Source organism: Myxine glutinosa, chromosome 6 (genome assembly GCF_964187855.1).
Source record: "Myxine glutinosa chromosome 6, kmMyxGlut1.1, whole genome shotgun sequence".
Lineage (NCBI taxonomy): Eukaryota > Metazoa > Chordata > Myxini > Myxiniformes > Myxinidae > Myxine > Myxine glutinosa.
Window position 1 is genome coordinate 183,146,147 of NC_136266.1, and position 24,612 is coordinate 183,170,758.

The 24,612-nt window shown below is 47.5% G+C and overlaps 1 protein-coding gene across 2 annotated transcripts in view; it reads right to left on the minus strand.

Moving 5' to 3' along the window:
• The window catches only part of LOC137429315 (nodal homolog 4-A-like), a 50,894-nt gene that overhangs the window by 20,984 nt on the left and 5,298 nt on the right, over positions 1–24,612 (minus strand). For both annotated transcript variants that reach the window (XM_068119270.2, XM_078780931.1), the window contains exon 3: positions 7,441–7,871. In XM_068119270.2, coding sequence (XP_067975371.2) covers positions 7,441–7,871 — 431 coding nt within the window. The remainder of the gene's footprint in view (positions 1–7,440; positions 7,872–24,612) is intronic.

Sequence of the window (24,612 nt, forward strand, 5' to 3'; positions counted from 1 at the left end):
GGACACTTGATTGTGCATTTATTATGAACACTTTATTGGTGCACCGGATGGTGCTGACTGTACATAATGGGGTGGTGCTTTTGGTGCTTGGACGGGGTGCTCTGCACATTATTAAAGGCCGTAGGGCCACAGGGCACTCGTGGGTTGGTGTATCGATGCTGGCATGCATGCTCTCTCTATGCATAACATCTGCATGTGTTCCTCAAAGAACAGGTCCTGGATCGTAGTGTAAATATCAGTGTAGTCTTGTATAAATGATGCTCCCTACCGGCTGTATGTTTAGTTTGAGAATGCTTTCCGCGATTCGGTTATCCTGTGGGTGTGTTTCTGTGAGGAGAAGGGTGCAACGTCGCAGGGGACATATTTACTCATTTGTGAACATCTGTAAAACTGTCGCACTCAGGGTTGAGTTAATAGTACAGGGAACTACATCTGAGTGCCACACTAACGTAGGTAAAAATTTATCGGGTCGGGACGCCCCGAGGTAGAGAAGGGTGCAATGTTGCGGATATGGGATTTGGATCCATCCATATCCGCTTGTAAATATTCCCCTATTTCCTCAATGCTTCCCAACTATCCCCAATCCCCCATTCCCTAGTCCCATTTTCTGTAAACAACACTCTGTAGACCCGACCTCCCCCTATTTCCCCCCATTAAATGTCGCATCCAGGTCCACCGCATCTCACGTAGACAACTATAGGACATCTTGCTAGTTATTCTTAGTCTATGTCAGTTAAGGACTCGTTTCCATTAATTCTGACTCTTCGTTGCACCAGAATGTGATTGTATGGCACCGTTAGGAAGTTTAGGACCTCCCAATACCTCCCCGCAGCTCTTCCTCACGGTTCAGCAACAACAACAACAACAACAACAACAGCGGCGGCGGCGCGGGGAGTGTGCGTCCTCACTCCGGCTTGGTTGGTAGGGGGTGTTGGGAGCAACACCAGGCCTTTCCAACGAGCCGCCATTGAACATGTGCTCGACGGGGTTACCAAGTAGGGGCTCGCTGTCAGCTCCTCGTCAAGGGCGGAGCCCGGTAACCCCCGCACCCAATAGAAGCGGCGGACCAGTCCCATCTGGGGCGGAGTCAACCAGCCGAGGGCGTGTCACTCCCCGCTGAGCATACGCAGGAAGAGGGAGGTGACGTCAGATGCGCGCAGAGCTTGTAGAAGAAAGATGCCACCTCCGAGCGCTGTGACACCTCCCCGCATCTCTGGACTGGACCGTGCTGTATCCTGTCCCTGAGCCAAGGTGCACCTTGTGCTATCGACTGCCTGTCCTTCCCTGCCATCAATCCCTGTGTAAGTCAGTCTTGTTCCGTTTGTCTGTGGTCTGTCTGGGATAGATAAGATGGTGTCTAAGTGCCTATCTCTTCTGTGTCTTTACCTCATTACCTTGTAATCTACCCCTTTTTTCCACCACCAATTATATCCTCCTCCGGAGGTCTTGAGAACTGTACCCCTTGTGTCGTTTCATTGATCCCAGTCGTTGTGTCCTTTCCAAATCATTGATTTAGCATAGCGCGACTTGGTCAACGTCGGGTGGAATCGGGTGAGTTGGGGAAGAATCGGGGGGAATTGTTAGGTCGCGGCAATACCACCGCTCGGTAAATAACATCTAAACCGCGATCCGTAACAATATATATATATATATATATATATATATATATATTGTTACGGATCTCGAAGTACGGCACTCCCGTTAGCAAGGGGGGGGGGGGGTTAATCCCCTTGTCTTGTTAAGCTGGCCGTCTCTGGTCCTGGAACTATCCCGTTTAACGTCGAGGCCTTACTCGCATGCTCACACGCATACGCGACCCCTTTTACACTCTCCACACCCGGCGCTCCAATGCCGCTCGTACATCCCACACACTTTGTCACAGCACTCACTCGTGCATACCCCTTTCTTACGCACTCTGTTATGCACCACTCCTCTCGCGCACCTTCTCGTGCACTCATCCTACTCGCAAACTCCATTGCACACCACTCCTCTGTTACGTACTCCGTAACACTCACCACGGGTGTGCACTCCTGCACATACCCACTCACGCGCTCCGATGTGCCCTCCCGCACACGCGCCACAATCAACTCAGGTGTGCCTCCTCGCACCCGCTCCTCATCCATCTCACTCTCCGTATCACTCTCATCACACATAAACTCCGACGTGCATTCTCGCTCGCACTCGGTTTCACTTCCATACTCTGTCGTGCATTCTCCCTCGCACCCGGTATCACACTCGCGCTCCGACGCCATTCGTACGCGCACACCGTTCACCTTCACACACCTTTTCCTCGCACGTGCGCCATTTTCTCTCACACCACTCACAAGGGACCCTCCACAAACGCCCGGGTGCCGTCTCAATCCCAAGCGCGCGAAAATTCTTTTTGCGCTAAACACCTTCCCGCAAAACCTCTTAGCACCATACACAGCCCAACTCACCTTCGGGGTTCTTCTTCTTCGCTCCACACGCACCAGCAAACTTTTCATCTGGTTAATAAGCACAGCATCACGATGCGAATCCAGACTTTGTGCAATTTCCATTCCTTCACCCCGCGAGTGCTCTTCTACGTCTGCGGTCTATCCAATTCCAATTTCCACTACTATTTGTTCGGTTGCTTTGCCAATTTGAATGAATTATTTTCCTTTATCTTCTTTTCCCTCGACGACCGCTGGCTCTAATAAAATTTTCTTTTCTACCTCGGCGGTCGCCGGCTTCCCCATACCCCGGGTCGCGATCTCCATACCCGTCCAGTTACCTGCGCCTTGCTCCAACTCGCTTCTCCCGCGCTCCTCGAGTCACGCTACCCCGTCGCATACCCCCGCAACCGATCTGCGGTGAATGTCTTTCTGTACTCTTTTCGCCGTGGCGTTCATTTGCTCCTGAAATCCATCCGGGTTGTACCTTGCTTCGTGCCTCACTTTTTCCATGTCTATCCCCCGGGTAGCCATCATTGCATCGAATCCCTTACTGTTACCCCTCAGAGAGGCACTGAAATGCACCATCAAAAGGCCCCAGTCCATTGGCACTGCGGGCCCGGCTATCGCCGTCACGTACGGGAGGCCGCCATTTTGTGTGTCTGCAACCCCCGCTACCGCACCTTCTTTGCTTTCCTCCTGCATTACTCCCACCTCTTCCCTGGGGTCCTGGGTCGATTCTAACCCCTCTTCTATCTCCCCCACCGGCATCCGATCGCCTTGACCATCCATGGCACGACTCAATTTGGATGTTACACAAAATTTCGGCCGCTCGTAATTTTGACCAAATTTTTCAGATGGTTTAAAATTTGGTTCAGGTCCAATCCCACTCCCCGACACCAATTGTTGCGGCCAATAGCACAATTGGTGTCCAAAATTTGGTCTAAATAAATTTAGTCCCAGGTTCTAAATCCCACTCCTGACACCAATTGTTACGGATCTTGGAGTACGGCACTCCCCTTACCGAGGGGGGGTTAATCCCCTCGTCTATTAAGCTGGCCGTCTCCGGTCCTGGAGCTATGACATCACTTCCGGTCAGCGCTGAATAGGGTGGTAGGCCAATTGTTCCTATTACCTAATTACCAGCGCCTTCCGGTAAGCGAGGAAATGAGCCCCGCCCGAGCCGCGGACAAGATGGAAGATTGCCGAGCGGTTTAGCAACCCACAGCTCGAGCCGTTAACAAAGGGACTAAACCCGATTATAGCAGTTGGCCAAATCGTGCCACAGGTACTCAATGGGGAAAAGACTAAGACGATCGGACGAGAGGAAGCAAAGAATAAGAAGGGTATAGGAAGAACAAATATGATTTATTACTATCTAAAAGAGGAAACAAAAGAAGGGAATGTACAAGAAGAGGAAACAAAAGGACATAGGGCAACCTTAGACACTCTTTTATAACACACCCATGACAATACAAACAGACTCACACGGAATGGTAGCTGGTAGGGGAGGAAGGTCCAGGCAGATGGTTCCAGGCGAGGGGATGGTCCAGGCTCCGTGTCCGCGGGTGAAGAACGGCTGGCAGCTTGACGTCGTTGGCGCGCGACCGGACCTTACAAACGCGAGGGGCTGGGATGAATGCACGTATAGCGTACCGAACGCTCTCAAGACCACGGCAGTTCGTATTGACAATGATCGTCCCAAACGATCCTCTGCACAATGTTCCTACGTTCGCCGCCTCTGCGCTGTTCTCTCGCCTCTGCCGATCTCGTTCATCTCCCTCGGTCTCTGCGTGAAATGGCTTTGCGCTCCCGCTTTTATTGGAAGCCTCGCGTATCAAGCCGCGTCCGCTTTGCTCCGCCTACCCGTGAACACGCCTCGGCCCGGATTGGTCACAAGGGTTCATCAGTACCTCCCCTCATGACGCGTTGATGGGGGCTAAGCCTAGGTTCCTGGCCGCTCCTCCCTTTTTCTCCCACTCCGACCGCGTGCGTAATGGCGGCTTGGGGCCAGCAAACAAACCAAAAAGGGCAGCGAACGCTGCAATACGGCTACTGGCACTTTGGAGAGAGAGAGAGATGATTGGGGATAATTGAAGGGGCCTATCTTATTTGATTGATACAACGCAGAGTCAAACTATTGGAAACAGATCCTTAACTGAAACATAGACTAATGAAATAACTAAAGAAGAATCTATGGTGTCCTACATGTTGTACATGGCCTAACTAGGGTGCGACCTTTACAAAGGGGGATATTTACAAGAATTATTATTTTACAAAGTGAAGGTTCTAACAACCGTAACACAATGTATACATATATATATATAGATATATATATATATATATAGATATATAGATATAGATATATATATATATATATATATATATATATATAGATATATATATATATATATATATATATATATATATTTATATATATACATATATATATATATATATATATATATATATTGTTACGGTTTTTAGAACCTTCACTTTGTAAATTTAGTATTAAATTTCCTGTGTACATTTCCCCTTTTAATTGGCTGTTAATTGAAATGAGTGCACCGTAGCTAGTCCATGTACAAGCACGTAGGCCACCATAGAACCTCTCTATAGTTATTTCTTATTCTATGTCAGTATAAGGCTCTGTTTCCCATTAATTGACACTGCATTGCACCGAAGATAGATCCCCTTTTTCAAATTCCCCCAAAGCCTCTCTTTCCAACTGCATTATTGCCAACTGCATTTGCCGCCATTACGGCGTGGTCAGCTCGGGGAAGAAGGGCGTGCCCGCCCATCGTCATCAAGGGTGGAGCCAGAGAGCTCGTGCCCACCAATCGGCACTGCGGAGGGCGACCCGGTAGGCGTGCCCTCTTAACCCGCGGCTTGATCGCGGGAAAAGCCATAAAAGGAGGTTGGGAGGGACTGCTTAAAAAGATGAGCTCAGAGTCGGACACGAGGCAGAGCAGCTCGTTTGAGGGGAAGCTGAGAGAGGTTTTTGAGGGACGTGCGCTGGACCGCAGACAGATTCTGTGAAGTAGTAAAGGAGCGTCGGAGGCGCAGGAGGCGGAGGGCGCGTGAGACAGCTGCCGGTGTGAAACCGACTACGTGGAGCTGCCGGCTCCTCGCTGCCAGCCCGAAGCGGAGCTGTGTGCCGGGTTTCGCCTCAAACCCACAAGCGTGGACCAAAGCGCGAGCTTGGAGCCGAACCTCGACGCCTACCATCTACCTGGACCCTCCTCTGCCGTCCCGTACCATCCCTGCCATACCATCCTTCTGTGTACGTGAGTTTGTCCTGTCTGTATTGTCCCTGGGAATAAGTTAAGCTTGTATAGATAAGTAGAATTGCGCTGTGTCTCCTTCTTCTGTAAATTACTTTCGTTTTCTTTCCTTTTTCCTTGGTTTCTTTGACTTGTACATAATTAGTAATAAACCCTGTTCTTCCTGCCTTTGCCTTCTTTCCTTCACATCCGTTCGTTTTAGAGGTTTCCACATTGAACATCTGTGGCACGATTTGGCCAACGTTTTGGATCGGGTTTAGTTTTGGTTAGTGGCTTGAGCCGCGGGCTGCTAAAAACCGCTCGGCAAAATAACATCTTGTCCGTGGTCTCGCCACCTGCCTCGTGGAGGGAGCGGGGTAGCTTCAGGAGCGGAGACGGCCAGTGCAAATAGAAGGGGGATTAACCCCCCCCCCCCCCCCCGCTAAGGGGAGTGCCGTACTCCGTTTCCATAACAATATATATATATATATATATATATATATATATATATATATATGGCTAAAGAAGCACACTGACCCTATGACATGACGCTGACGGCATGTGCATAAATTATACCGACATCACATTCAACTAGGGGATCGACATCTCTGCCTTTGTCTATTTGTGACCATAGAGATTTAATCTCAGTCTGCAAGGACTTGAGTACCACGCGGATGCCTCCTAGTTGGTCAATATGTTGCGCTGCGTTGCAGATTGCCATACATTACATGATGATGCACAATTGCCACCGATAACTCGTTGCGGTGATCTGGTCACATGACAGTGCGGTGACCCCAAGGCTCGCGGAAACAAGTATACGTCAGTATACTACTAGATAAAATACAAGGAATAGACAATGGACAACCATACAATATTTGGAATTTGAACCTGGGCTAGGTTCAAATTGGGCTAGGAACCTGGGCTGGGAACCCCCCATCATATGCTAGGGATGCAGGTGGCAACACTATCACGCCCCCTTTGCGCAATTACAACAATAAAGCAAGAAAGAGCAATCAGAGATTGCAGACCCTCGCCATGATGTGTGTGGTTTTGTCATTTGGGTCCTCAGGGGATTTTGGGGCTCTGGATCTTTTTGGTCTTTGGGCAGGGTCTTTAAGGGCCTTCAGGGTCTTTTGAGGTTCTGGGGTCTTTTGGATCCAGGGTCTTCGGGGTCTTTCATGGTCTTTTTGGTCCTTTTGGGTCCTCTGCATATTTTGGGTCTTAAAGGGTTTTGGGGTTCTAAAGGGTCTTATAATTTATAAGGGCCTTAGGGTCTGAAATGGTCTTAGGGTTATAAAGGCTCTAAAGTGTTTTAGTTTTCTTAAAGGTTCTTAGGTGTCTTAGGGGTCCGAAGAGTTTTAATTATCTTAGGGTCTTTGTGAGTCTTCATGGTCCTTTGAGTCTTTGTGGTCTTAATGGGTCTCATGGTTGTAATGGTTCAAGAGGGTCTTAGGGGTTGTAAAGGGTCTTCGGCTTTTAAAGGGTCTAATGTAATGAATAAACATACTCACTCACGTTTTGGGCGGACAAACAAAAATACAAATAAACAAATGGACCCAAATACAAAATCCTCTCCTCTGACGAGGGTAATAATGTTTCATGATTTTTCGTACAGGATTGCATAGTTCCACAAATTTGTAAATAACAGCTCTATGAACAAGTTATAAGCAGCCATTTAATCCTGAATGATTTTAGTTACATTGTCAGAAAACAGATCTCGGTGTTTCAGGAAAAGTTTTCAATGGTATGAAACCTTCACTTACTGCTCTGTGATGTGTCCTGGAGGCGACGTATTTCGAACTCTGCGCTGTGCGCAGCAAGCTCGATGTCATGCCACGCTCATGGGACCCAGCATGTTCTCGAGTGAACATGAGCAACGTTACAGGTTCAACTTCGCCAATCTCCAATCCTCGCCACCCTTGGCACTCACTTCCAGCAGTTTGCGTGACCGACTGGAGTTTTCCCGTCAATGGCACGGTGCACGTGACTTTGTGACGCAAATTGGGAGAACCTTCCACCCATATATTTATCAAATCGGTCACATCCAAACTGCTCACTGTGCTGTTGCCGGGGCTTGAGAGCATACCGTTGGTACTTCCGACTCTTTCGTACAGTCTGCAAATACCGGTAGCCCCGTCCTGGCACAAATCCAGAGTTTGATGGTACAGAGTGAGCGAAGATCGCTCTGTGAAACCTTTGGGGGTTGAAAGGAAATGTGAATCTGATTTAATCACATGCAAAACAACAGAGCTTAGATTATATGCATTGAAATACCTAATGAAGCCACATGATGTGATTTAAGCCACAAAAAAACGTGATTAATGGGTTTCTGCTGATACTCCAGTGCTGTATTTGGTCCTTGAATGAAAAACATTGGGGCTTTTGTCAGTTATTTGATATGTTAATATAATATAACTAGACGTATTACAAACTGATACATATATATAATATATATATTGTTACGTTTATGGGGGTAGACAAAAGAATACCATAGGGAAGGTAGAATTGTATAGAAATAGCATGGACCGTGTGACGCGTAGGAGAATTTCAATGTATATAAGCAGAGAAAATGTAGCTTAAGGTTGTTTAAATGTTCATCATACGAGGGATGATGACGTGTTAATTTGTAATAGGGTTTAAGGCTAATTTCCCTTGTGCGTAAAACCCTCTGTAGCTATCCCTAAAATTATAACAACCACCGGCCAAAGCAAAGCAGGGTCCGGCGACATGTTTCACACTTCCGGCCAAGCTAAGCCCGCCCTATGGACACTTACGGCAAAAAGGACCCACCCAGGAGAGGCGGAGCTGACAGTGGTAGAGTGGGCGGGGAAGAAGGCCGGCATGCCATGCGGCGGGTGATGTTAGTCAGAGAGTGACGTGGCCGGGTGACGTCAGTCAGAGAGTGACGTGGCCAGGTGACGTCAGTCAGAGAGTGACGTGGCTGGGTGACGTCAATCAGAGCTCTGTGTTGGAGAGGAAGGCAGTTGGTGCGGGATGAAGGAGACGCTGGCCATCTTGTTCGGACTTGAAGGGGAGTGTTGTTTTCTGTGACAATCGGGAGGAGCAGCGACTGTGGACTTTTTTGTTGGGGGAGCTGGAGGCCACGCTGTCCCTCCCAAACAGTGGTGGAGAACCGTCTTCGTGACTTGCCTCACACCTGGGCGCTTTTGAGCCGAGGCATTGCGGCCATTTTGGGCGTTTCTGCATGGGTGGCTCAAGGCTCCAAGTTTCATCACCGCTATCAACCTTCCAAAGGACCCATTTTGGGCCAAAGCTAAATGCCAGCTCGGGGAGTTTTATTTTATTATTTTTTCCCGTCTTTGTTTGTGTCAATGTGTGGAGGTGCCTCAAAGTAGAATTTATTTTACATCAGCATTTATTTTCGTCCGCGCCTTATTTGATGGTAAATCATTATCGTTGCATTGTTGTTGTGCCGTTGTTTTTTTTTCTGCGAAGTTCATGCGAGGTTCTTTTTTTTTCTTTTTTTTCTTTTTTTGTTGTTGTTGTGCCGTTGAGTTCGGGTTTCGGAATAAACCCTTGTTTTGTGCAGCTAAGCCTTCGTGTCTCTTCCATCCTGCACACACAAATTAACCGCCATAATCGGGAGGCCACCTAGGGAGCAAGCTGGTTCAACCATCCGTCCCGCCTGATCTTAATCGCCAGGGACGCAACTATATATAACAATATATATATTGTTGCGGTTTTGAGTTTGTACAATAAAGGTTAAATTTCCCCCTCATAGTTTAGTCACACAACAACATGTAGCCTCGCGATAGTTCAGTTATCTCTTAGTATTTGTGAGCATAGTCCTTTTCCTGTGTTAGTTTTGCGTTGAGTAGAATAATGAGAGTTAGGTCCTTTTCATTGCTTTCATTGCCTTATGCCGCCTTACGCCTCCTTATGCTGCCTTTGGCTTTTTGGCGTGAATTAACATGAGGCAGGCCTGGCAAATCGAGCAGGGACCGAATGAGGGCGGCGGAGAGGCTGATGGTAAGCGCAAGCCGCCAATCAGGGCTCATAGGGAGTGGCTGCGGCATTGCATCACAGGGTGTGGTTGGAACATTCGAGAGAGCTCAGGGCATGGCAATAAAACCCGAAGCCCCCACGAGCAGTTGAGTGGAAAGGTGAGCTTGTGAGTCATTCTGTGGAGAGGTGAGCTTGCAGTTCTGCGAAGGGAGGCACTTGACTGAGTATTGATGAGAGTTACGAGTTTGGAGAAAAGACACTGTTACGTGGTCCCCTCGGTGAATACCTGGTCTCGGTGACCCCCGGACCGTGAGAGGAACTTCGCCAGAAAGCTGTATTATATATGCGCTTTCGCCACGCAATCCATATGAATTTCACCCACGAGACAACTGACGTTCAAGGATATATTTCAATGGGAATGACCATACAATTTCAATGACACAACCACGGAGATTTTCCCCGAGCAATCAACAATACACAACCATCAACAATATTTCAATGACACAACCACGGAGATTTTCCCCGAGCAATCAACCATACACTACCCTCAACAATTCCCCAGCCACAATCAATTTCCTATGAGTAAGATGGCCATCTTATACACGGGTGTCCCGGTGAGTACTCACGACACCCTTTTGGTCTCGGTCCCGCACAATGTCTCTGGGCCCCTCCTGACCAAGATGATAGTCGGCGTCGCCGCACTCGGGCGGTTGAACGAACCCCGGGTGGACGTGTTTCCACCGGGCAGGTATCGTACCAGGCACCCCGGCTACAGCCCCTCGTGGCCACGCGAAGCGGGGACGGGAAAGCAAGCCAACAGCCCCACGCCGCTTGCCAGGCGTGTTAGGCCCCAACGGGCGACCCGTACGCGTCTTTTTAGACGGTGTCGCGCACGGCGCCAAACGCTGGATCGGTGCACGGCCACACGACAGTTTGCCGTCCACCGGGCAGGTATCCGTCCCGGTAACTCCTCTCGCCAGACAGGCTCGGGAACGCCGCTTTTCCACACGGCTCAATCAATCGCACCTTTCGTCGGTGCGGGGCGAGGAGGAAGAATCTCGTCCTTTTTTTCCTCGTGTCTTTTCCTCTTCCGTTTCCGGTCACTTCCGTTTCCGGCCACTGTTTCAGAAGGGCTCCTAACCCTCCAACCACAACAACTACACAACAACTACAACTACAACAACTTAATATACTACACACGGATAAGCAAAGACCTGAATGGTAATTCACATACATTCACATAAATATGTAACACTCCCCCCCTTCAAGAAAGAAAGTTTGAACCCAGCGAAAACTTTCTTTGCCGGCCAATTTGGAGAAACAAACCAGATAACTCAACCCCCCCACATTATCAGTTCCCCCCGGGCACAGTTATCACTTAAAAATAAAGCAACCAAAATTTCCCCACAACCCCTCCAGATTACTCCCTCTGGACTAAGCACCAGCAACGACATTGTCCCTGCTAAATCAAACTCCATCTCATGACCCTCTGACTTTGACCGTCAGTTTCTTGTGAATGAAGGTTAAGGGGTTGATCAAAGATCCAAAGTTAAGCAACTCGATAGCACTTTTTCCGGGAGGCCAAGCCGAGTATTCACTACATGGATGCCTTTAGGAACGTGAAGTTCACGGTTAGTCCGTGCAGGAAAGTTCTCTACAGGGGCGCCTTGAGGAACGGGAGTTCACGGTTAGTCCGTGCATGAAAGTTCACTACATGGACGCCTTTAGGAACGGCGTTCACGGTTAATCCGTGTAGGAATCTTGGCTCGGCGGCTCCGCCGCATTCAGTGCTTCAACTTCTCAGAACTTCCCTAATACTTATGGGGGGACCGCTTGTCCCTGTAGTCCCATGAATAGCGGTCTCCTTCTCGGCCACTACTTTGACAATCCTTCCTTCGGGAGCTGCCGTAACTCAGGGAGCCTCCATAATAATATTGATTGCGGCCACCACCAAAACTACCGCCCAGTTGTCCTCTCCTGTAGACCTCTCGACGCCTACGAAATGCCTTCCCTACTGTTATCGTCCGACCCTCCAAATCCTTGCCATTCCAATTCTTCTCTGCCTCTCTGGCGTCTTTTGTGCTGGCAAACGTGACAAAGCCGAACCCTCTTGACTGTTGCGTTTCCCAGTCTCTTACCACCCGCACTTCCACCAGCGGCCCATATCTGTTGAAGACAGAGGTCAGAACTTCTTCCTCTGTTTTGAAGTTCAGTCCCCCTACAAATAACTTGGCACTTTTGTCGCCATCCCGAGCTGGTGTGGTGTTATTTTCCCTGCTGGGCTCTTTACCAACCCTCAGGTTACCATAAACTTGACCCCCGGCCAAATCATTCCCGATAACCACAGATACACCCTCTACAGGAAGCGTGGCTTGTAAACCGACGGTGACCGGTCCTGACACCAAATCGGACTCCAAATGGAGGACATGAAGGGGAGCACTAACACCGCCTCCGATCCCCTGTAAATGAACACTATCCCCCGTTGCCGTCTCCTCGGACCATGGCAAAATGCCTTCAAGCATTAAAGATTGATGGGCCCCTGTGTCCCTCAATATCCTAACCGGTCTCCGGTTAGTCGAGGCTCCATCCAGTGACACAAACCCCTCTGAAATAAATGGTTGGTAACCCTTTTGATGGCGATTTCTTACGCTAGCCATCGCATTCGGAGTTGTAATAGTCGGACTCCGCTCTGGGGTTGTCCCTTTTCATGAGGTAACAACTGGACATCAAGTGTCCAGGTTTCTTGCAAAACGCGCAAGTAGGCCCGGAGGAAAAACTCGTGGTCTGCCTCGGGCCCCCTGAAAAATAAGTTTGTCTTGGGCCGCAGCCCTCTGACTTCGAACAGGTGGGGTATCCGCGTTGTCCCCATAATCCTCTCGAGGCCGCCGCCATGTATTGTCGTTCTCCGCACCTGCTGTTCCCCACCTCCCCTGCGGAGATCTAGGCGAGGAGTTAGGTTCGTGGACCCCTATTCGGTGGGTTAAGGCATAATCATCTGCCATGGTGGCTGCGTCCCACAACTTTGGTACCTTCTTTTCCTGCAGGTACACTTTGATGTCCTCGTGGACACACTGCTGGAATTCCTCCACCAGGATCAAGTCCCGCAATGTTTCGAAGTCTTTCCCGACTCCTTTTGACTCACACCACCGATCAAACACGTTTTCTTTCACTCTGGCAAACTCCACATGGGTCTCACTCTCCCTCTTCCTGGCATTCCTGAATTTTTGCCTGTAAGCTTCCGGAACCAACTCATAGGCTTTGAGGATGTGCTTCTTCAGTACCTCATAATCTGCACATTGGTCCATTGGTAGCGCCGAATAAATTTCCTGAGCTTTCCCCACCAGCACACTTTGCACGAGTATGGTCCAGGCCTCCTCCGGCCAGTTTAATTGTCGAACCACTTTCTCAAAGTGTGGAAAAAATTTCGCGACTTCTTTTTCACTGAACGGTGGAACCAGCCTCACATGTCTGCCCACATCCCAGGTTTTCTGGTAAGGTGTCGACCCCGTCAGCAAGGGTGGTGCCTCTCCCCGTTCTCTCATTAACTCCAGCTCCTTGAATTTAATTTCTTGCTGAAGCTCCATGTCACGTTCCTTTAATTCCCTTTCCGCTTTTCTCTCCTCTGCTTCGAGTTCCCTTGTTTTCATCCTTTCTTCTGCTTGTTTCTCTTCTCTCCTCTCTTCTGCTTTCCTTTCTTCTTCTGCTCTTTCCTTTTCTGCTTTCCTTTCTTCTTCTGCTAACCTTTCCTGGAGTTCTCGTTCCACTCTCCTTTCCTCTGCTTGTTTCTCTTCTCTCCTCGCTTCTGCTTTCCTTTCTTCTTCTGCTCTTTCCTTTTCTGCTTTCCTTTCTTCTTCTTTTAACCTTTCCTGGAGTTCTCGTTCCACTCTCCTTTCCTCTGCTTGCTTCTCTTCTCTCCTCTCTTCTGCTTTCCTTTCTTCTTCTGCTCTTTCCTTTTCTGCTTTCCTTTCTTCTTCTTTAATCCGTTCCTGGCTCCGTAATTGCAACTCCAGTTTCCGGAGCTCAACATCTTCTGGTTCTTCGGGTAGCCACTCCCAGGCTAACTCGTCCCATGTTCCTAATCCCACCATAGATTGTATCACCGTGGCCTGCAACTCTGCCTTCCTCAAATTAGTTCGGACCTCCAAGTTAAAATGTTTGGCCAATTTCAAGAGGTCCGACTTTAGCAACGCTCGGAACTGTGCCTCACTCGGGGTTACCCCAAAGTTCTGTGCCACAAACGCCATGGTGCCTATCGTTAACACCTGTTAACCTTCACCCAAGACTTTACCCCAATTTCTCAAAAAAATTTACCAATTAATAATTAATTAATTAATTTTAATTAATAAAAAATTCTTATTTTATTATTTTATACAATTTTAAATCCCGGACGTAGACCCAATTGCGAAACCGCAAATCGTAATTTGGACGAGCCCCCAATTCTGTTACGTGGTCCCCTCGGTGAATACCTGGTCTCGGTGACCCCCGGACCGTGAGAGGAACTTCGCCAGAAAGCTGTATTATATATGCGCTTTCGCCACGCAATCCATATGAATTTCACCCACGAGACAACTGACGTTCAAGGATATATTTCAATGGGAATGACCATACAATTTCAATGACACAACCACGGAGATTTTCCCCGAGCAATCAACAATACACAACCATCAACAATATTTCAATGACACAACCACGGAGATTTTCCCCGAGCAATCAACCATACACTACCCTCAACAATTCCCCAGCCACAATCAATTTCCTATGAGTAAGATGGCCATCTTATACACGGGTGTCCCGGTGAGTACTCACGACACCCTTTTGGTCTCGGTCCCGCACAATGTCTCTGGGCCCCTCCTGACCAAGATGATAGTCGGCGTCGCCGCACTCGGGCGGTTGAACGAACCCCGGGTGGACGTGTTTCCACCGGGCAGGTATCGTACCAGGCACCCCGGCTACAGCCCCTCGTGGCCACGCGAAGCGGGGACGGGAAAGCAAGCCAACAGCCCCACGCCGCTTGCCAGGCGTGTTAGGCCCCAACGGGCGACCCGTACGCGTCTTTTTAGACGGTGTCGCGCACGGCGCCAAACGCTGGATCGGTGCACGGCCACACGACAGTTTGCCGTCCACCGGGCAGGTATCCGTCCCGGTAACTCCTCTCGCCAGACAGGCTCGGGAACGCCGCTTTTCCACACGGCTCAATCAATCGCACCTTTCGTCGGTGCGGGGCGAGGAGGAAGAATCTCGTCCTTTTTTTCCTCGTGTCTTTTCCTCTTCCGTTTCCGGTCACTTCCGTTTCCGGCCACTGTTTCAGAAGGGCTCCTAACCCTCCAACCACAACAACTACACAACAACTACAACTACAACAACTTAATATACTACACACGGATAAGCAAAGACCTGAATGGTAATTCACATACATTCACATAAATATGTAACACTCCCCCCCTTCAAGAAAGAAAGTTTGAACCCAGCGAAAACTTTCTTTGCCGGCCAATTTGGAGAAACAAACCAGATAACTCAACCCCCCCACATTATCAGTTCCCCCCGGGCACAGTTATCACTTAAAAATAAAGCAACCAAAATTTCCCCACAACCCCTCCAGATTACTCCCTCTGGACTAAGCACCAGCAACGACATTGTCCCTGCTAAATCAAACTCCATCTCATGACCCTCTGACTTTGACCGTCAGTTTCTTGTGAATGAAGGTTAAGGGGTTGATCAAAGATCCAAAGTTAAGCAACTCGATAGCACTTTTTCCGGGAGGCCAAGCCGAGTATTCACTACATGGATGCCTTTAGGAACGTGAAGTTCACGGTTAGTCCGTGCAGGAAAGTTCTCTACAGGGGCGCCTTGAGGAACGGGAGTTCACGGTTAGTCCGTGCATGAAAGTTCACTACATGGACGCCTTTAGGAACGGCGTTCACGGTTAATCCGTGTAGGAATCTTGGCTCGGCGGCTCCGCCGCATTCAGTGCTTCAACTTCTCAGAACTTCCCTAATACTTATGGGGGGACCGCTTGTCCCTGTAGTCCCATGAATAGCGGTCTCCTTCTCGGCCACTACTTTGACAATCCTTCCTTCGGGAGCTGCCGTAACTCAGGGAGCCTCCATAATAATATTGATTGCGGCCACCACCAAAACTACCGCCCAGTTGTCCTCTCCTGTAGACCTCTCGACGCCTACGAAATGCCTTCCCTACTGTTATCGTCCGACCCTCCAAATCCTTGCCATTCCAATTCTTCTCTGCCTCTCTGGCGTCTTTTGTGCTGGCAAACGTGACAAAGCCGAACCCTCTTGACTGTTGCGTTTCCCAGTCTCTTACCACCCGCACTTCCACCAGCGGCCCATATCTGTTGAAGACAGAGGTCAGAACTTCTTCCTCTGTTTTGAAGTTCAGTCCCCCTACAAATAACTTGGCACTTTTGTCGCCATCCCGAGCTGGTGTGGTGTTATTTTCCCTGCTGGGCTCTTTACCAACCCTCAGGTTACCATAAACTTGACCCCCGGCCAAATCATTCCCGATAACCACAGATACACCCTCTACAGGAAGCGTGGCTTGTAAACCGACGGTGACCGGTCCTGACACCAAATCGGACTCCAAATGGAGGACATGAAGGGGAGCACTAACACCGCCTCCGATCCCCTGTAAATGAACACTATCCCCCGTTGCCGTCTCCTCGGACCATGGCAAAATGCCTTCAAGCATTAAAGATTGATGGGCCCCTGTGTCCCTCAATATCCTAACCGGTCTCCGGTTAGTCGAGGCTCCATCCAGTGACACAAACCCCTCTGAAATAAATGGTTGGTAACCCTTTTGATGGCGATTTCTTACGCTAGCCATCGCATTCGGAGTTGTAATAGTCGGACTCCGCTCTGGGTTGTCCCTTTTCATGAGGTAACAACTGGACATCAAGTGTCCAGGTTTCTTGCAAAACGCGCAAGTAGGCCCGGAGGAAAAACTCGTGGTCTGCCTCGGGCCCCCTGAAAAATAAGTTTGTCTTGGGCCCGCAGCCCTCTGACTTCGAACAGGTGGGGTATCCGCGTTGTCCCCATAATCCTCTCGAGGCCGCCGCCATGTATTGTCGTTCTCCGCACCTGCTGTTCCCCACCTCCCCTGCGGAGATCTAGGCGAGGAGTTAGGTTCGTGGACCCCTATTCGGTGGGTTAAGGCATAATCATCTGCCATGGTGGCTGCGTCCCACAACTTTGGTACCTTCTTTTCCTGCAGGTACACTTTGATGTCCTCGTGGACACACTGCTGGAATTCCTCCACCAGGATCAAGTCCCGCAATGTTTCGAAGTCTTTCCCGACTCCTTTTGACTCACACCACCGATCAAACACGTTTTCTTTCACTCTGGCAAACTCCACATGGGTCTCACTCTCCCTCTTCCTGGCATTCCTGAATTTTTGCCTGTAAGCTTCCGGAACCAACTCATAGGCTTTGAGGATGTGCTTCTTCAGTACCTCATAATCTGCACATTGGTCCATTGGTAGCGCCGAATAAATTTCCTGAGCTTTCCCCACCAGCACACTTTGCACGAGTATGGTCCAGGCCTCCTCCGGCCAGTTTAATTGTCGAACCACTTTCTCAAAGTGTGGAAAAAATTTCGCGACTTCTTTTTCACTGAACGGTGGAACCAGCCTCACATGTCTGCCCACATCCCAGGTTTTCTGGTAAGGTGTCGACCCCGTCAGCAAGGGTGGTGCCTCTCCCCGTTCTCTCATTAACTCCAGCTCCTTGAATTTAATTTCTTGCTGAAGCTCCATGTCACGTTCCTTTAATTCCCTTTCCGCTTTTCTCTCCTCTGCTTCGAGTTCCCTTGTTTTCATCCTTTCTTCTGCTTGTTTCTCTTCTCTCCTCTCTTCTGCTTTCCTTTCTTCTTCTGCTCTTTCCTTTTCTGCTTTCCTTTCTTCTTCTGCTAACCTTTCCTGGAGTTCTCGTTCCACTCTCCTTTCCTCTGCTTGTTTCTCTTCTCTCCTCGCTTCTGCTTTCCTTTCTTCTTCTGCTCTTTCCTTTTCTGCTTTCCTTTCTTCTTCTTTTAACCTTTCCTGGAGTTCTCGTTCCACTCTCCTTTCCTCTGCTTGCTTCTCTTCTCTCCTCTCTTCTGCTTTCCTTTCTTCTTCTGCTCTTTCCTTTTCTGCTTTCCTTTCTTCTTCTTTAATCCGTTCCTGGCTCCGTAATTGCAACTCCAGTTTCCGGAGCTCAACATCTTCTGGTTCTTCGGGTAGCCACTCCCAGGCTAACTCGTCCCATGTTCCTAATCCCACCATAGATTGTATCACCGTGGCCTGCAACTCTGCCTTCCTCAAATTAGTTCGGACCTCCAAGTTAAAATGTTTGGCCAATTTCAAGAGGTCCGACTTTAGCAACGCTCGGAACTGTGCCTCACTCGGGGTTACCCCAAAGTTCTGTGCCACAAACGCCATGGTGCCTATCGTTAACACCTGTTAACCTTCACCCAAGACTTTACCCCAATTTCTCAAAAAAATTTACCAATTAATAATTAATTAATTAATTTTAATTAATAAAAAATTCTTATTTTATTATTTTATACAATTTTAAATCCCGGACGTAGACCCAATTGCGAAACCGCAAATCGTAATTTGGACGAGCCCCCAATTCTGTTACGTGGTCCCCTCGGTGAATACCTGGTCTCGGTGACCCCCGGACCGTGAGAGGAACTTCGCCAGAAAGCTGTATTATATATGCGCTTTCGCCACGCAATCCATATGAATTTCACCCACGAGACAACTGACGTTCAAGGATATATTTCAATGGGAATGACCATACAATTTCAATGACACAACCACGGAGATTTTCCCCGAGCAATCAACAATACACAACCATCAACAATATTTCAATGACACAACCACGGAGATTTTCCCCGAGCAATCAACCATACACTACCCTCAACAATTCCCCAGCCACAATCAATTTCCTATGAGTAAGATGGCCATCTTATACACGGGTGTCCCGGTGAGTACTCACGACACCCTTTTGGTCTCGGTCCCGCACAATGTCTCTGGGCCCCTCCTGACCAAGATGATAGTCGGCGTCGCCGCACTCGGGCGGTTGAACGAACCCCGGGTGGACGTGTTTCCACCGGGCAGGTATCGTACCAGGCACCCCGGCTACAGCCCCTCGTGGCCACGCGAAGCGGGGACGGGAAAGCAAGCCAACAGCCCCACGCTGCTTGCCAGGCGTGTTAGGCCCCAACGGGCGACCCGTACGCGTCTTTTTAGACGGTGTCGCGCACGGCGCCAAACGCTGGATCGGTGCACGGCCACACGACAGTTTGCCGTCCACCGGGCAGGTATCCGTCCCGGTAACTCCTCTCGCCAGACAGGCTCGGGAACGCCGCTTTTCCACACGGCTCAATCAATCGCACCTTTCGTCGGTGCGGGGCGAGGAGGAAGAATCTCGTCCTTTTTTTCCTCGTGTCTTTTCCTCTTCCGTTTCCGGTCACTTCCGTTTCCGGCCACTGTTTCAGAAGGGCTCCTAACCCTCCAACCACAACAACTACACAACAACTACAACTACAACAACTTAATATACTACACACGGATAAGCAAAGACCTGAATGGTAATTCACATACATTCACATAAATATGTAACAACACGCATGAACTAAGTATAAGCACTCGTACCAAAGTGACGCTCGGTTGAGCTTGAGGCCGAGCCTCTATTGGGTTACGCGAGTGATAGCGCGCCGGTAACTCAACGCGCTGTGGAAGACCGCCTGCCTGCTGCACTTTGTTCGAGAGACGCGCTATGAGGATCCCTTCCATCACCTGCTTGCCATCTTCGCGGGACGTGCTGTGACCGTGGAGAGCCATGCCGGGCGAAGCTGTTCCTGGGCGACCAAGGCAGTGCGGGAACACCATCCTACCTGCATTTCCACTTTGTGAGTGTGATCAGGCCCGTGTCTGGGTTAATATAAGACTGATTAAGTTCTGCTCTGTGTCTGCTTTCTACCGACTTGTACATATAAGTGTAAATAATAATTAATTAGTGTTCTTCCTTTATTCGACTGTCTCGTGTTTTCCATCATTGACTAAGCGTGGTACAAGTAGAACCGCTCGAATCGGGTTCCAATACTAACGGTAACTGCACGGACCACGTGGTACGCAATCCGCTCGGTGTACCCAAATTACACGTGGCCCATGCGAGGTTTGATTCCCCGCTTCCGCGGCGGCGCAGGTATTTAGGTTCGTGCGAGACTTGTCCCGAAACCCTGCCTTGCGTTTGCCCGGGAGAGGCGTTTCAAGTCTCGGTTATGCCGGCCCAGAAAGAACAAGAGGCTTAATCTCCCCTTGGTAAGGGTAGGAAAGGCGGCGGAAAACCGTAACAATATATATATAGTTGTGCCCAAAAATATTGGCACCGTTGCACTTTTTTCAAATAACTCACCATTTTCTCTAAAATTAAGTTGAAATTGACAAAAGTATTTGGTCTCCACAATTATTTACTTCACTGTTAATATTACAGAACCTTTATGTTTGATTCAGAACTTAATATATCCTTTTAAATCAGAAAATAAAAAGAAATGGCATTGACAAAATTATTGACACCCTGGACTTAATATTTGGTAGCACAGAGTTTGAACAAAATAACTGAGGTCAAGGGCTTCCTATAGCCATGAATGGGCTTCCTACACCTCTCTGCTGGCAGTTTGTCCCACTCTTCTTGTGCAAACTGCTCCAGTTCTCCCAGATTTGAAGGATGTCTTCTCCCAAGTGCTGTTTTCAGATCTCCCCACAGGTGTTCAAAGGCCCCGGGCGTTCACACGTGAACTAATGTGATTGAGTTCAGGACTCATTGCTGCCACTTCAGAACGGTTCAGCGTTTTGCCTTGAACCATTCCTGGGTGCTTTTTGAAGTGTGTTTGGGGTCATTGTCCTGCTGCAAGACCCATGAACTTCGACGGAGACCCAGCTTTCTGACACTGGGTTGAACATTGCGCTCGAAATGCCTTGTTAATCAATCTCCTGATTTCATGATGCCATGCACACATTCAAGGAACCCAGTGCCAGAGACAGCATAGCAACCCCAAACGATCACTTAACCTCATCCATGTTTGACTGTAGGGAAGGTGTTATTTTCTTTGAAGGCTTCATTTTGTTTTCTGTAAACACAGAAATAATGTGCTTTGCAAAAAAGCTCTAATTTGGTCTCATCTGTCCACAGGACATTCTCCCAGAAGGATTTTGGCTTGTTCAGGTGTATTTTGGAAAACTGCAGTCGGGCTTTCTTGGGTCTCTCTCTCAGCAGTGGGGTCCTCCTGGGTCTCCTACCATAGAACCCCCTTTCATTGAGTTGGCGACAGATGGTGCAAGTTGATACTGTCGTACCTTGAGTCTGAAGGTCAGCTTGGATCGATTTGGCAGTTGATTGAGGTGCTTTCTCCACCATTCGAACAATTCTTGGCTGCAATCTTGGATCAAGTTTTCCCTTGCGGCCATGCCCAGGGGTCGGCTCCAGTGCCATGGGCCTTAAACTTCCTGATAGCATTATGTACGGTGGACACAGGAACATCAAGGTCTCTGGAGATGGATTTGTAGCCTTGAGATTGTCCATGCTTGGCTACAATCTTATGTCTGACCTCCTCAGACAATTCTCTGGTTTTCTTTCTTTTCTCCATGGTCATTGCGGTCCACACAGTGACACAAAACAGCAGAATGACTCCTTTTCCTCCATTCAAACTGGTTAATTATGTGATTTTTATATTGCATGCAACTGCAACTCACCACAGGTGAGTTCAATTCCAAAGTAAAGGAAAATCACCCTGTTTGAAATCTAATTATTTCTCACAACTTCTAAAAGGTGCTAATAATATTGTCCGGGCCTAAATTTTAGGATTTCTGTGTGGAATAAGCTAACATTTAGTACTTTTTTCAGCTTTTTTGGTTTTGTTCCACTGCAAACCAAATACAACAATATTTATGTGGATACCAAAATATTTTTTAGTTTTCTATTTGAAATTTTTTGGCGTCAGGAAGGCCATCCGGCCATAAAAAAACATTGTCTCAAACAGGGAACCATGATTGTCATGGGGCCCGCAAGGCTGACCCCCGCTATAGCGGGGGGGAAATGGCCTGAAAACGACCATTCCTGTCATTCATTTTTCTATTTCAAATTTTCTGGAAGAAATGGTGCATTATTTGAAAAACGTGCAAGGGCGCCAATATGTTTGGCCACGACTGTATATACACGGTATGTATGTATGTATGTATGTATGTATGTATGTATATATATATTATATATATATATATATATATATATATATATATATATATATATATATATATATATATATATATATATATATATATATATATATCTATATATATATATATATCTCTATATATATATATATCTCTATATATATATATATCTCTATATATATATATCTATCTATATATATATATATATATATATATATATATCTATCTCTCTCTATATATATATATATATATATATATATATATATATATATATATATATATATATATATATATATATATATATATATCTATATATATATATATATATATATATATATATCTATATATATATCTATATATATATATATCTATATATATATATATATATATATATATATATATATATATATATATATATATATATATCTATCTATATATATATATATATATATATATATATATATATATCTATCTATATATATATCTATATATATATATATATATATATATATATATATATATATATATATATATATATATATATATCTATCTATATATATATATATATATATATATATATATATCTATCTATATATATATATATATATATATATATATATATATATATATCTATATATATATCTATCTATATATATACACAAAGAATTAAGTTAAGCACCCCTACACAACGAATTAAGGTAAGCACCCCCTAATATATATTCTTTGTGTATATGTATACATTGGCATATATTCTAAGGTATGTGAGATCAAATAATGATTGGTATGACATTAGCAATTATCCATTGATGAAATTGAGTGATCAAAGTGAAAAAAAGTGATTGGTTGAGTCAGTGATCCGATCACGTGGGTCCTACACACGTTATTGACGCAAAGATCGCTAGAGGTCTTCTCAGAACAATGACTGTACGTTAGAAAACATAAACGTCATCCACACTGTCCGTGATGGACCTATAGCTCCATACTTAAATTGAGGTGAAAATATGCCTAAAATTCCCAAAAAATTTCACCTTAAATTATTCAGAATAAAATATTGAAAACGGCATGATTGTTATGTTTTTATGTGACCATAATATCACTTCTCCAGAAAATATAGCAATATCATGGGTATATTACACTGTTTTGACGACAACAAACTTGTAATGTGCGAGGTTGTAAAACAACGGGGGGGGGGGGGTGCTTAACTTAATTCTTTGTGTATATATATATATATATATATATATATATATATATATATATATATATATATATATATATATACAGACTTGGCATTTAATATGGAATATTTTTTTGTGGGGGTGAACCGACCTTTCAAGATGACTTAGACCTACTCCCCATCCCCCCTTCCCCCTCTCCTCCCCCCTCCCCCCTCTCCTCCCCCTCCCCCCTCCCCCCTACCCCTCCCCTCCCCCTGCCCCTCCCCCTCCCCCCTCCCCTTCCCTCCCCCCTCCTCCCCTCCCCCCCGTTCCCCTCCCCTCCCCCTCCCCTCCCCCCCGTTCCCCTCACCTCCCCCTCCCATCCCCCTCCCCCTCTCCTCCACTCCCCCCCCCTCCCCTCCCCCTCCCCCTCTCCTCCACTCCCCCCCCTCCCCTCCCCTCCCCCTGCTCCTCCCCCCTCCCTCCCCTTCCCTCCTCCCCCTCCCTCCCGCTCCCCCTCCCTTTCCCCCCTCCCCCTCCCCCTACCCTTCCCCCTCCCTTCTCCCTCCACCATACCCTCTCCCCTTCCCCCCCTCCCCTTTCCCCTCCTCTCCCCCCTCCCCCTCCCCCCTCCCTTTCCCCCATGCCCCTCCCTTTCCCCCCTACCCCCTTCCTTTCTGCCCTAACCCTTCCCCATCCCCCTCCCCCTCCCCCATGCTCCTCTCTTTCCCCCTACCCCTTCCTTTCTGTCCTACCCCTTCCCCACCCCCCCTCCCCACACCCCTCCCCCCTCCCCTTCCCTCCCCTCCCCCGCCCGGCAATGCCGGGTACTTCTGCTAGTTATATAATTATATATATACAGACTTGGCATTTAATATGGAATATTTTTTGTGGGGGTGAACTTACTTTTCAAGATGACTTAGAACCAAAAGTTCATTGGAATTATGTTGAAATTATTCTAGATTTTGTTAATGTGACCTTTAAAAGAAACAAAAACCACATTTGACATTTCGAAGCAAATAAATTGATCCTTGAAAGTGATGTAAACTGATATCGAACTCAATTCACGGACAGTACTGTATTAAACTTCTGTACGTTTTCCAGAAGTATCTCTTTATTTTGCACATTAGCCAAAGTTTTTTTTCAACAAAAACAAAAGCTAAATTATGACTGGGATTACGGACAGTAAAATTACAGTTCAGTACTTCGTGTAACCCCCACGAGCATTCAGGAGAGCACGTACACGTCGAGGCATGCTGTTCACGAGATTTGCCAAGGTTTGGACAGGAATCGCTTGCCATGCAGTGACAATAGTCTGCTGCAATTCACGCACAGAGGTCGGCTGCTGGTCCAAGTTGTCGATTTGACGCGTTAATTCTGCCCACAAGTTCTCTCTTGCATTCATATCCGGGGACATGGCAGGCCACTCCATATGATCTACACCATGGTCAGCAAGAAAGTGTTGGATCATGCGAGCACGATGAGGCCGTGCATTGTCATCTTGGAAGACAAAGTTTCCTTGAAAGGCTGCACAAGCAAATGGAAGCAATGTTTCTTCCAGAATTACCCTGTACTTGAACTGGTTCAGGTTTC